We start from the raw sequence: 13,411 nt of genomic DNA, 5'->3' as shown, positions 1-13,411 counted from the left end.
TCCGGTCCGAATTTACCCGATACTATTTCGGTCCGGCTCTCGAGATAGCAAATACCCGGACCGGACCGGAGCGAAAACAGACCTAGTTAAGAAGTAAGCAAATTTATAAAACTACTGAAAAATCCTTAATAAAGTTAACAAATTTTAATAGTAAAATATTAAAAACTAAACTATTGAATTTTTGTAGGGGTATGATGTCCAATGTAAGGGTGGCACCTAGAAACCTCAATGACTACAAACGGCCACTCTCTGGTTCTTCTGCCCAAAAACTTTTTAGCTAAACCCTTAATACAAACAAAAAAATTAAAAAAAATATTCAAAACCCTATGAAATGACCGTGCCGCGAAATTCATCACCGGCGACATTTCTTACCGGAATCTTCTATGAAACTAAAACCAATCAATCTCCGATCACTTCTCTTCTCCCCAAAACCGATTCAATCTCCATTCATCTTTTCCCGTTCATCCCACAAATCTTTCACAACAACCAATCTCCCAACAAAACCACCACACTTCTTCGACGACGCCGTACCCGGAACCAGTGCCGTCTACAATCACGCTCTCAAATTCCAGCGTCCCCCAACTATCAAATGGAAACCGCACCTAGAAAACACCACCACCTTCATCGGTTCCGTCACGCGTGAACTCAAGCGCGTCAACTCTAACACATTTGGGTTTCACACTACGATTCGTGTTCGAAGTTCTAACAAACCTAATAGCTCTTCTTTTTGGTTCGTTCTTTTTCTGTTTTTCTTTTTCCTGTTATAGTTATGGAAATTCAGAAGTTCATTTTTTGATGTGTGTTTTTGTTACCAGGGTTCTGCTTATGATGTGGAATGAAATTGGTGAATTTGCTTATCAACATGTGAAACCAAATCATTTTATTTGTGTATCAGGTTGTTTGGGGAGTTACGATGGAGAGAGGGGATTGTGTTATAAGGTTTGATTTTAAGCTTTGACTTCTACATTTTGTCTTTGTTGATTATGTATGTGTGTATGAATTGTGCTGTTTGATTTGTTTACAGCTAATTGTGAATGAGTTAGAGTTTGTTGCTCAAACTCCGGGCTGCGGAGAGCATGAGAAAGAAAATAAATTTGGAGGTAAGTATGGTTGCTTAATGTTCAATGGAAATTTGAAACATTTGTGTGATGGTTTTTCTCTAGTTATTGGTTCTTCTTTTTTAAGTTAGTGCTATGTTGTTTGGTAATTTTGAGACATTGTTCTCGGACCTAGTTTAAAATTAAGTTTTAACTGAGAAAAGTTTTTCAATCTAAGTGGTCAATAATAAGAGGTAAGGAAGATCGGATGGAGGGGAGTTAAAGAGATGGAGATAGAGGTAGAGAAAGACCTAAAAAAACTATAAGAGAAGTTATTAAGAAAGATCTCGAGATTAACGATTTGGATAGAAGGAATGAATAGAACATTATGGTGGAAGTTGATCCATGTAGCCGACCCCACCTAGTGGGATAAGACTTGATTGTTGTTGTTGTTGTTGAGGTCAATCATGGCACTATAGTAGGCAATAGCAAAGCAGTATTGTGGCAGTGTCTACTGCGATGTGTTTGGTGGATGATGCACGTTGAGCGAGTGCAGCAATATTTATAGAATTGGACTCCAACAGTGGTATTGATGTTCAAATGGGAAATCCAAATGTTGTAGTTGGGAAGGATACTATGGGAAGACCAATGTCGTTGCTGAATATTTTCTAGATGAGGTACATTCGTGTGGTTTAAAATATTTGGTTGGTAACCAGATAAATTTCTACTCACTTATCCACCAAGTCTAGTGATATTAATATTAGTCACATGGTTGATTCAGGCATTACAGTTGGAAACCCATATTCATGTGAAGTTATCATCTTTGTAAAAGATGAGTCAATAGTGTAAAATGAAATTTCCACTAGGAAAAAGAGATATTGTTTGACCCTTTTACGTGGAGGAATTCATGCAAACTGGTTACGATGAAGAGCATATTGATGACAACTAGAAATGGTATCCGACAGCTTCGGATGAATTTGGTAAATAAATGGTGGTGGGGAGAAGTTGGGATATTGAGTGAAAAAATATTCATGAAGATACTTGTGATTGTGCGTGGAATTTAAAAAAGTTGAAGAGGAAGATATAAAACTAAATAAGATTAATAGTCATCATGTGGTATGCTAGTCTTGTATGTTTTTCCCAAAAGATCTAATGGCTGTTTAGTTTAAGAAGCTCACAAATTGGATGATAATATTTGTTACATTTGTAGTTGCTACAATGTGCTTTTATACATCCATAGATGCTAAAAGTAATAATGAAAAGTGAAATGTGATTGTTGAAGATATTGTAGACGAGGTTCATTCATCTAGTTTTGAATATTCAGATGGGGCACTAATTCAGTTTTTGACACCGGATGCATAAAGTGAAGTGGAGACTAGTGATCTTGATGTTCACTAAATGGTTTTCACATGAACTAGTATTTCTTAAAATGAAGATACACCAACAGATGATAATATTGAACTTAGTGATTTGGAGGCAGTAAAAGATAATAATTGATGGTGTGGAGGAAAACTTGCAGATTGGTGCCAGTAAGAAGCAAACTGATCCTTGTGAAAAAGTTTTCCATGCAGAACCTAATGTGATGGCCATGATAATGATGAGGATGTTATACAGGTTGTTTCAGAAAAACTTGGCAATGATTTGATGAAGGGAGAAGCTGTGAACATGGATGACAAAATTGATCTTCTTGAAGATGTTTGTGGAACTGTTAAAGATGGAGATGAAGCTATAAATCAAGGTTGTATAAATAGCCTTCGATTGATCTTCTGCCATTATTCCGCTCTTCGTAGTGGACACCTTAGTTTCGCTATTTCGCAATGATCTGCTAATGAGGCACCATTGACAACATTGGGGTTATCTAATGGCATAAATGCACATAATAAAGTTTAGTCACACTTATAAAAACTACTTATGACAGTATTAATTAGTTATTTTCAACTAATTGTATTGAAATTCCTATAATATTTTATTAATAAACATGTAAGTAAGGAACATATGGGTTGGAAGAAAAAAAAACTCAGTTAAACTCTCATAAAAAGCTTTTTAAATAATCCTTAACTAAGTTATTAATGCGAATGTGCCCTTGGTGAATCTACTTATTATAGCAGAAAAGAGTCTCGAGAATAATTCATCTGATTATTTTGTTCTGCCCTTCACGCCATAAAAGTCCCACAACCCACAATTTGGGATGATAACCTGCTGTGTTGCTCTGGCTTTCAGCCTTTTACATTACATTATAGTTCTTGGTTCTGGATTTCACTTTCCATTACAGTTCTTCACTTCTTTGTTTACACAAAAGAACATGCCTATTTGTCATTTTTTACTATGCCGGCTCAATTATTTTAATGGTGGTTACTTATTTGATCTTAATCTTATTTTAAATTTTCATGTTTTCTTCCTGTGCTTATGCTGTGTATGTTCTTATTGCTCTCATCTTAATTAATAGCGGGTAACCAGTTATCTGATGGGAATCAGCTTCACCTTTGGCAAGTGTTTTTCGCCAGTCCAAATGAATGGTGGGATCGAAGAAAGAACAAGTTAAATCCAAATTCGCCTGACTTTAAACACAAGGATACAGGGGAAGCTCTCTGGCTGAGTAAACATAATCCACCATGGGTTACAAGACAACTTGAATTACTTGACTCAAAATTTTCAGGAGGATTTGCAGGTCGTCGACCACGTCTCACATCTTGGGTTTACGATGAATAGCTGAAATTAATTAAAGAAGACAACTGTGGCAATTCACCTCTAAACTTATGTGAAATTTACAGCATAGTGAAATTGAAGTCACTATGATATGATTATGATATTCTCTAGGCCACACACATATCAGTCCTATTGAGTTTCTTCTTAATTCATAATCAGTTTATTTATAGTGAAAATGAAAGAAAGAAAACCTTGATAGTTAGTATATTTAGCTATTTTTACGGCAGCCCGGTGTATCATATTTGTCTGGAGTGACATGTTTTGTAAAGGTACATTGTGTAGAACAGTAATGGATTACTGGTTTGTGAAAAGAAAATGGATTATAGATCTTATTTATAGAATTTGTAGAGCAATAAGGACTTCATATACATGATCAAGTCTCTATGAAATGTTAGACGGTAGGCTGCGATCTAGAGGGAGGGGGTGAATAGATCGTAAATGGATTTTTCTTATTTAAAAACTTGTTTAACTATGGCGCGCAGAAACAATTCTTGATCGACAATCGTATATCTCAAACCGTTATCGAAAAGATCATATATGTGTTAAACCTTATAGAACATATTCGATTGATGAGAAAATTAATTAATATATTTTCAACAATAACGTTTGAATAAACCACACAAGGATAATCAAGTTTCAATGAATATATCAAACAAAAACTTGACTTAGGAAATTTTTTGAACATTTGGTGTGCAATTCTATTAAGATTTTTCTTTGATTTTGTTGATATGAAAATTCAATTGCTATCTTATAAATTGCAATCAACTCAACAAAACAGTTTGTAATATTTGACAAAAAAATGATCTCAATGTATAGATTGCATAATCAATTAATACACAATTTGTAATGAGAGAGAGTATTTGTTTAGGTAGTTTCCCAATAGCCCTCGCTATGGGTACGTCTTCCCCCAATTTCAAACGAAATTGAGATAATGAAAATTAACATTTGCAAATGTTGTTTACAAGAGAAAAAGTAGCAATCCAACTCTCAAAATCCTACGTTTGATGTTGATCATAGCTTCATCTTTTCCCTTGATCTTGAGTTCGATCAAGTAACCCAATACTTCCAATTTGAGCCTCAACTTACCGCTACTTCTTCAACAAAACCCTTTTCTTCGAAGCTTTCACTCGGCTGAATTCAAATTGTGATATATTGTGACCCAAGATTACCAAGATGATCCTCTGATTACCGTTACTCATTTAAAAAAAATGTATTTCTTCATAGCTTTTACTTGGCTAAATCCAAATTGTGTAACCTTGTCCCAAGTCTTCCAATTGATCCTCCGTTTATCGTTACTCCTTCGATAGAATCCCCGTTCTTCAAAGCCTTCTAATTTGAATCTAAATTGCAAAGACTTTTGCAAAACCCCTAAATCTATCCTTGATCTTAGAGGAAAACTCCAAGTGAATTTATCTTAAAACCCCCAAAGAATTTCCAACTCAATTGATTACACAAAACATAATTGGACCTTATCAAAATATCTATTGATCACACAGCAAAAATGATTATGTTTAGTTGTTGTACGCATGCAATGAGAGATGATGAAAATCTCTTTGTGTGTGTGTGTGTGTGTTATTTTTGGACAAATTTAAGTCAAGGGAGTCGACCCATGCTTCCTAGGAGTCGACTCTAAGTGGACAGAAACAAATGAATTTAAAAACGCTACATAGGAAGTCGACCCACAACTCAAGGGAGTCGATCCATTCGTGTTGTGTGTTGGCTCCAAATGGCAATGTCTCGACTCCAACTGTGCATAAAATTTGTTTTTCATTTTTCATTAGAGGGAGTTGACTCCTAACATGGAAGTGTCGACTCCTAACATACTATTTCATTAAAAAAACATATTTTGGACTTCTCCAAATGCTTTTGACTTGTTCTATAAGTGTCCTAAGATGAAAATGCTACATAGACATAGAAAGATAATGTCCAATGTACAAATGTTATATATTTCCTAGTTTTGACATCATTCAAAACATCTAAGAGAGGATATTGCACTCACATACTCCCCTTTTTTTATGATGGCAAAACGTACGACATATTTGTAGTCTCTGATCATATCTTCTACTGAATTTGTGCATCTCGCGTTTAATATTTGCAAAACTAGACTTCTTAGTTCTAGTATAGCTTCTCTCCATTTGACAAGATCAAAAAGAAATGACAGCCACAAAACGTAAGAAGCATCAAGTAAAACACATAACTACATGTATGCCTGTGAATTTCTTGACTAACTCACATATTGGAAGATCGACTCTTAATTAGGCCAACAGACGCTTTGGTCTATGGATGGGTAAGAGAGAATTATGCATGTGTAGATTTGACTGAGGATTTCTCGTTGGTGGGACTGAGGATTGGAGGTTTTATTGTGGGACAGACAACTCTCAAAGTCGCTTCAAGTAAAGTGGTCAAACATGAGAAAACATGTTCCGACAATCAACATGCTTTTATACTATTTGTCTTTGACCATTTTAGTTTTCTAGAACCAGAAGTCGTGAATCTTTTTACAAAGAGTGTAATGGTTCATACATAGAAATGTTGTGTCAAATGGATAGTGAATGTCATTTTTAAGAGGATTGATTTTGCCATCTAAAATGGAGTAGCGGCGCAGCTTATTGTATGTTTACATGATATTTATGTATGATCTTGATTTTAGTAATAATAAAGTAAATTTAATTTATCGTTATATCATAATTAAGATAATTTTCTTCAGAGACCAAGTCATTTTTTATTTTACTAATAGAAATATAATTCAACAATTAATATTGGTAATATTGTCTTTTTTGAACTAAAACCTCATAATCCGGTGAAGATTGAAGTAATGATGATATTTCAAGTGCAGACAAAGAACAATATATATTATTATTAAGGTCAAGGTAATGGTGCACCACATGATTTACCTTTTGACTTAACATCTTTATCAGATGAATTAGTGTAGTCTTGTGCGTTTTTGTATATCAATAGAAAATAAATAGTACAAATAATGACATTAAATTAAAAAAAAAAATGATATTTTTTTACAAGTGTTTAAAGAGTATTATTTAAAAAAATTAAAAAAAGATCATTGAAAAATAATATAATTATTACTGTACCTTATATTTTTAATTTCTAATTATGATTTTTTGAAATGATATCCTTAAGCCACTTGTTAGTAGGATCCAAAGATAAAGGGAATAAACCTTTAAGTAAAGGAATAAACTTTTAAGTAATTTTGTTTGGATTCGGAGAAAATGGAGAATAGGACACAAAGGAAGAAAAATTATATATTTCCTGTAGAATGTTTCCGTCTAATCATCCGATCAAGTGCTTCTGTAGATGCTCGAAAGTTTACGTGTTCCAGAGTTTGATCTTCAACGGAGGCTTTGTTGCTGGAAAAAATAATGTTGCATCTCTCTTCATAGGTGAAAACGTTGGAAGGGATTCAGAAGACATCTCCAATAGTAACACTAAACCTTCAATTGTAACTGGTGTGAGTGCAAATGAGCAATACAATCTTATTTATAGGAAAAAAATAATAAAATATATGCGCTCGGCCATCTATTGGCCGAACCTACACAAGCTCGTCCAACCCGTGCCTTACTCGTATTTTTAATAATTAAAATAATGTTTTTTTTAATTTTTTATTATATTTTAATCATTAAATATAATAAAAAACAATTATTATAATTAATAAATCATTTAAATCAATTAAAACAAAAAAAAAAAGGCCCAGTTAGCGTCCGACCCACTCCTGGCCGGACCCCAACTGAAGAAAAAAAAGTTCACCAGTCCGTCCAAGACCTAGCCGGACGTGTTGAGAAAGTGTGGCATTTTAGTTTTTTTTTTTTTTCATTTCGTGACATTGTGATATTATGTTTTCAATAATGTAACAGGATGGTAAAAAAATCCCTGGAATACCCATTTCTAATTTCCATCTCCATTTAGCCAAAATGATTAAATAACCCAACTAGAGGTCCCAAACTCCTAACACTCCCTTTTGCTTTTAAATCTACAAATAATATCTCACTTGAACTAAGAGATATTAGATTCTTCTTTCACTTGTTTCTAAATAGATTCAAGCTTGAGATTGGCCCCACCAACAAAGCAAGATACAAATAATATCTCAATCCTTCGACTTTTATCGTATCATTATTATTTTACTCTATTATTACTATTTTAATATATCACTTTTAAGTAATTTATTTACAAGTACAATAATATCTATATGTGATTAAGTATGATCTAGTCCAAACTCATAAAAGATTTAAATTCTCTAAACAAATAATTATTGATTATATTTATAGTCAACAGTCACGCTCACTTGTTCTTATATCCAATTTTCTCCACTAAATTAAATCACATGCTAGTAACAACAAGGGTATTATAGTCAATTCAAGTATCACATCAGAACAAACATACTATAAGAAACAACCAAGAACAAACCGAAAACCAACAAGCGTGCAACAATGGCACTGAACGATTTCTTCGCCGGCGAGATAGCAACGGAGCTTCTCAAAATGCTCATATCAATATCTCGAAAATCTCTTCTATGCAGAACAAGCGCAGAGCAGCTCAGATCCTACATCGACGATATCCTCCCAACCATACAAGAAATCAAATACACCGGCGTCGAGTTACCGGAGCAACGGCAGTTTCAGCTCGACCGTTTCTCGGAGATTCTCCGTTCCGGCGTGGAGCTCTCTCACAAGGTTCTCTCCTCAAGCCGGTGGAACGTGTACAAGAATCTTCAACTAGCAAAGAAAATGGAGAAGCTTGAGAAGAACGTTTCGAGGTTCATGCAAGGTCCCATGCAGGTTCATACATTGGCTGACGTGCACCACACGCGATTCGAGATGGCCGAAGGGTTCGATCGGGTGGATAGGAAGCTGGAGAAGTATTTTGGTGCCATGAAGATTGGTGTGGGAGGTGGAGGGTGGGTGGAGGAAGCTGTGAGGTCTTGTATGGAGGAAGATGAGAATCGGGTTGAGGGTAATTCTGGAAATTTGAATTTGAGTATTGGTTTGGATTTGGGGAAGAAGAGAGTTATAGAGAAAGTTGTTGGAAGAGAGGATTTATGGGTTGTTGGGATTTGTGGAATTGGTGGATCTGGAAAAACTACTCTTGCTAGAGAGGTTTGTAGAGATGAACAAGTGAGATGTAAGCATAATTCAATTCTTTTTCGTTAAGAACTTCTCTGAAACGACAGTGAATTTGATAGAATCACGAGGATAAACAGACTTAATTAAGTGCTTATAATATAAGTGTTTATCATATAAGTGCTTACGCATAACCTATTTATAGTATAAGGGTTTATGTAATAAGCTAGTTTGAAGAGCTTCTAAAAATAAGCTGAAAAGAACTTATTAGTTTGTCATAAGTTGTTTCTATAGGCCCTTTATTGGGAAATGTTTGAAAAGTTTTAACAATTGTTACTTTTTTTGCAGGTTATTTTAAGGAGAGAATCTTGTTTCTAACTGTTTCACAATCTCCAAATGTGGAGCAGCTAAGGACAAAGATTTGGGGACACATCATGGGAAACAGGAACTTGAATCCAAATTATGATGTTCCTCAATGGATACCGCAATTTGAATGCAGAAGTGAGGCTAGAACTTTGGTTGTTCTAGACGATGTTTGGTCGCTCTCGGTTCTTGAACAGCTTGTGTATAGAATACCAGGTTGCAAGTTTGTTGTGGTTTCTAGGTTCAAATTTCCAACAGTATTCAATGAAACTTATGAGGTTGAATTGTTGAGTGAAGAGGATGCTTTGTCTTTGTTCTGTCACCATGCTTTTGGACAGAAATCGATTCCTTTTACGGCGAATGAGAATTTGGTTAAACAGGTAATACAATTTCTTTCCAACCCATTGATAGAGAAATTTACTTTTGTGTTGATAAACAGCTTAATTAAGTGCTTACAACATATTTGCTTCTCATGTAAGTACTTATTTATAAGTTGTTTCTATATAAAAGATAAAATAAAATTAGTCCGCAAATTCTAAGTCAATTGACAGAAACCGATTAGGTTTGGACGCCATCATCATGGTTCAAACCCTGGTACTCACGGTTGTCTGTGTGAGATTCTAGTGATGGTATTCTGTGTGTTATCTGTTTGTTACTATGATCTTGTTCTAATAGTATTCAATTGGAAACAGGTTGTGAGTGAGTGTGAAAAGCTTCCATTGGCTCTGAAAGTGATCGGAGCTTCGTTACGAGATCAAACCGAAATGTTTTGGGAAAGTGTTAAAAACAGGTTATCTCAAGGCCAAAGTATTGGAGAATCTCATGAAATCAACCTAATCGAAAGAATGGCGATAAGTATAAACTACTTAAGAGAAGAGATCAAGGAATGTTTCTTGGACCTTTGTTCATTCCCTGAGGATAAGAAAATCCCTCTAGATGTTCTCATCAATATGTGGGTTGAAATCCATGATATTGATGAGAAAGATGCTTTTGCTATTGTTGTTGAGCTCTCTAACAAAAATCTTCTCACCTTGGTGAAAGAAGCGCGGTACGTACGCAACTCGAAACCATTCTTAAAAGATTTCGTATTGTTAATTTGCAATGATGAATGGAACTTATTCTAAAAATATTTTGATAACTTGATCTATCAGTGCTGGTGGCATGTATAGTAGTTGCTTTGAGATCTCAGTTACTCAACATGATGTACTTAGAGACCTTGCACTTAATTTGAGTAACCGCGAGACTATTAATGAACGCCGACGATTAGTTATGCCAAAACGAGAGAACGGGCTCCCCAAAGAATGGATAAGACGCAAACACAAGCCATTCGAGGCACAAATTGTTTCGATTCACACAGGTATAGATATAAATGTGCGTCTCTCTGTCTGTGCGCGCGAGTGTGTTCTAATAAATTTTACATTGCAGGTGAAATGAAGGAAAATGATTGGCCTAAACTTGAATTTCCAAAGGCTGAAGTTTTGATCATAAATTTCACCTCTAAGAATTACTTTTTACCTCCTTTCATAGATAAAATGCCAAATTTAAGAGCATTAATAGTAATAAACTATAGTGCATCCTATGCTTGTCTTCACAATGTTTCAGTTTTCAATAACTTAACCAACTTGAGAAGCCTATGGCTTGAAAAAGTTTCCATCCCTCAATTTGGAGGCATTGTCATGGAAAACTTAGGCAAGTTATTTATAGTTTTGTGTAAGATTAATAACAATCTAGAGGGTAAAGAGGTAAATCTGTCTCGAATCTTTCCGAACCTCTCTGAGATCACTCTTGATCATTGTGATGATGTAACTTCTTTGCCCTCAAGCATTTGTAAGATACAATCTCTCAAAAACATGAGTCTCACTAATTGCCATAATTTGGCACAACTTCCTGCTGAATTAGGCATGCTGAGATTTCTCGAGATTCTTCGGTTATACGCTTGTCCGGAATTGAAAACGCTTCCTCCTAGTGTCTGCGACATGATTAGATTGAAGTATATCGATGTTTCGCAATGTGTTAACCTATCATGTTTTCCTGAAGAGATTGGAAGATTGGTAAGTTTGGAAAAGATTGACATGAGGGAATGCTCCATGATTAAGAATGTGCCTCAGTCTGCTATTTTATTGAAGTCTTTGAGGCTTGTAATTTGTGATGAGGAAGTGTTTGGTGTGTGGAAAGATGTTGAGAAGGCCAAGCCTAATGTTCATGTTCAAGTGTCAGAACAGTACTTTGATTTGGAATGGCTTAGAGAATGAATGGTGTCTTACGTTCTTGTGATGTTTGCAGCCATATTCTTTGTAAAAAAGTTGTTCATAATTGTATTTAATGAAAGTTTTCTTCTTCATGAACTTATTCTCTTTAAGTGGTGAATATAGGAGACTTTTTGTTAGTTTTTAATAATGTCATATACCAAGTTGCTAAGGTTCATTAATAGTCACGCAAGTAATGGAAAACCAAAATGTGGATAACGGTTAGGATAAACAATTTAATTAAGTTCTTCTAGTATAAGTGATTATCATATAAGTGGTTCATATGATTTTACAAAACAAGATATTTTACAAAAGATAAAATAAAAAAATGGTTCATATGATTTTGCTATAAGTTGATTTAGTGATTAAGTTTGACTTGAGGATTTGAACATCAGTGAGAAACTTGATGATAGTCATTGTTCTGAGGCTCCAAGATATAGGGATTTCATGTGAGTAATATTTAGGGTTTAATTATGTGGAACTGAGTTATGGCTCTTAGTTCGATTTTGTAGGAGGGGATTTAGGGTTTGAAGGTATTATAATTTTCTCTATGGAAGATATCTCCACAAACATGTGTTAAGAAATCCTTTGACTCTCATATTTGATAGTCTTCAGAAATCGGTCAACCCTTATCCAATGTGCATTTATGGTGTGTTTATTTTTTAATCCTCCCAACTGCATATGATTTAGATGACCTTATTTAATATGTATTAGGCATTGGTCTAATCTAGAATAATTGTTCCCCAAGCCCTAGCTGACTAAACTGGGTTATGACTTGTTTTTGGCCTCACAATTATCTTATTCTCTGAAGTATGGGTATGTTGAGGAATGTGACAATAATTGCCTTATGCAATGCTTTGTTCAGGACGTCAATGACTTCTGTGTTCTAAAAAGTGACGATAGAGCATGTGGTAGTTCGTCGGCCCTAGACTATGTATTGGCTTGATTCAAAGTCATTCTGACGTGCTTTGACGCAATGGACAACAAGCGTTCTTCACTGGACCTAGAAATCTTTATAGTTTGAATATCATATGCGACTTCACACCGCTCTTACTCTTGTCTATCGTCACCAGATTCTAACATTTCCTTAGTTTAAACTAACATTTACATATCTCTATGTGACACGTGGACCTTAGGCCTGGGGCTTGGTGACCTAGGATGAGGGGATAATTATTTTGCATTGACCCATGTGTAGTCATAATCTTTGGAGAGAACACAGTTTTCCTTAGGTGACACAACATAAGCATATTGACATGTTTACGATCCTCTATATTCTTAAATTGCCAAGCATTATATCTTGGTCGTTTAGGATTCTTAAGATAAAAAATGTGGCTACAAAAGTAGGTTAAGTGATTCATTTTCACTATTCCAACCTCCTTGTTCAATCTTAGAAGTATTTATCTGAGAACTCCACTGCTCACTACCTTCATCTTTCTACAATAACCTTTATGTAATTTTCTACAACCTCCATTGTTCTTCTCCTTGATGCAACTTTTTATTCATCTTCTCTAGTGACTTTTGTTTCTTACATATTATTTATTGTGGTTCTTGCATTGTTATTTCTCATCGGTGCTTTACTATTGTGACGTTTGTGGTGATTTTGAACGATGGTTTCCCCTCTTCAACTACTTCCCATGATGTGGTGATTTTATAAATAATTATATCACTAGATTAAATTCAAATGGCTAAATATAAGAGAGCTTTTGTATCTCCCATAATACAATAGTTGCTCAATAATTGTTTTGGGACAAAATTCCCATGATATACCACGAAGTTTCTTGGTTAGTTTTCTAGTGGTAGTGGAAAATAATCCAAGTAAGTAAGTTCAATGAACTTTTGACAAGTGATGTGATTTCTTGATTGTTTAGTGGGAGTGGAGCATGCTCACTTCTTTTTCATTTGAAGTCTACTTCTTTCACTAGCTAGAGGGACCTCAAATGGATAAAAAATAGAAAATGCAATGGCCAATTATTTTGAAGTGCTTGTTTTA

At 34.9% G+C, this 13,411-nt stretch overlaps 2 protein-coding genes across 2 annotated transcripts; both read left to right on the top strand.

Moving 5' to 3' along the window:
• Nucleotides 1-228: 228 nt before the first annotated feature.
• LOC131596536 (protein OSB1, mitochondrial-like) lies at nt 229-4,150 on the top strand. The gene is made up of 4 exons (XM_058869211.1): nt 229-730; nt 816-939; nt 1,025-1,100; nt 3,484-4,150. The coding sequence occupies exons 1-4, from the start codon at nt 384-386 to the stop codon at nt 3,744-3,746; spliced, it is 810 nt and encodes a 269-aa protein (XP_058725194.1). The 5' UTR covers nt 229-383; the 3' UTR covers nt 3,747-4,150.
• A 4,001-nt stretch (nt 4,151-8,151) lies between these two features.
• On the top strand, nt 8,152-11,542 carry LOC131596535 (probable disease resistance protein At4g33300). The gene is made up of 5 exons (XM_058869210.1): nt 8,152-8,873; nt 9,161-9,555; nt 9,868-10,223; nt 10,327-10,532; nt 10,601-11,542. Exons 1-5 carry the CDS (start codon nt 8,183-8,185, stop codon nt 11,425-11,427), a joined length of 2,475 nt encoding a protein of 824 aa, XP_058725193.1. The 5' UTR covers nt 8,152-8,182; the 3' UTR covers nt 11,428-11,542.
• Nucleotides 11,543-13,411: the final 1,869 nt, after the last annotated feature.

The sequence above is a fragment of the Vicia villosa genome, linkage group LG4 (genome assembly GCF_029867415.1).
Source record: "Vicia villosa cultivar HV-30 ecotype Madison, WI linkage group LG4, Vvil1.0, whole genome shotgun sequence".
In the NCBI taxonomy this organism is placed as follows: Eukaryota; Viridiplantae; Streptophyta; class Magnoliopsida; order Fabales; family Fabaceae; genus Vicia; species Vicia villosa.
Note: the sequence above shows the minus strand (reverse complement) of the source record. Positions and strands in the feature narration are given on the sequence as shown.

Bases quoted from the DNA above. Each gene is read 5' to 3' on its own strand.
- LOC131596536 (XM_058869211.1), top strand. From the start codon at position 384: ATGAAACTAAAACCAATCAATCTCCGATCACTTCTCTTCTCCCCAAAA. The intron at 731-815 runs GTTCGTTCTTTT...TTTTGTTACCAG, and splicing joins CCTAATAGCTCTTCTTTTTG to GGTTCTGCTTATGATGTGGA. The intron at 1,101-3,483 runs GTAAGTATGGTT...CTTAATTAATAG, and splicing joins GAAAGAAAATAAATTTGGAG to CGGGTAACCAGTTATCTGAT.
- LOC131596535 (XM_058869210.1), top strand. From the start codon at position 8,183: ATGGCACTGAACGATTTCTTCGCCGGCGAGATAGCAACGGAGCTTCTC. The intron at 9,556-9,867 runs GTAATACAATTT...AATTGGAAACAG, and splicing joins ATGAGAATTTGGTTAAACAG to GTTGTGAGTGAGTGTGAAAA. The intron at 10,533-10,600 runs GTATAGATATAA...TTTACATTGCAG, and splicing joins AATTGTTTCGATTCACACAG to GTGAAATGAAGGAAAATGAT.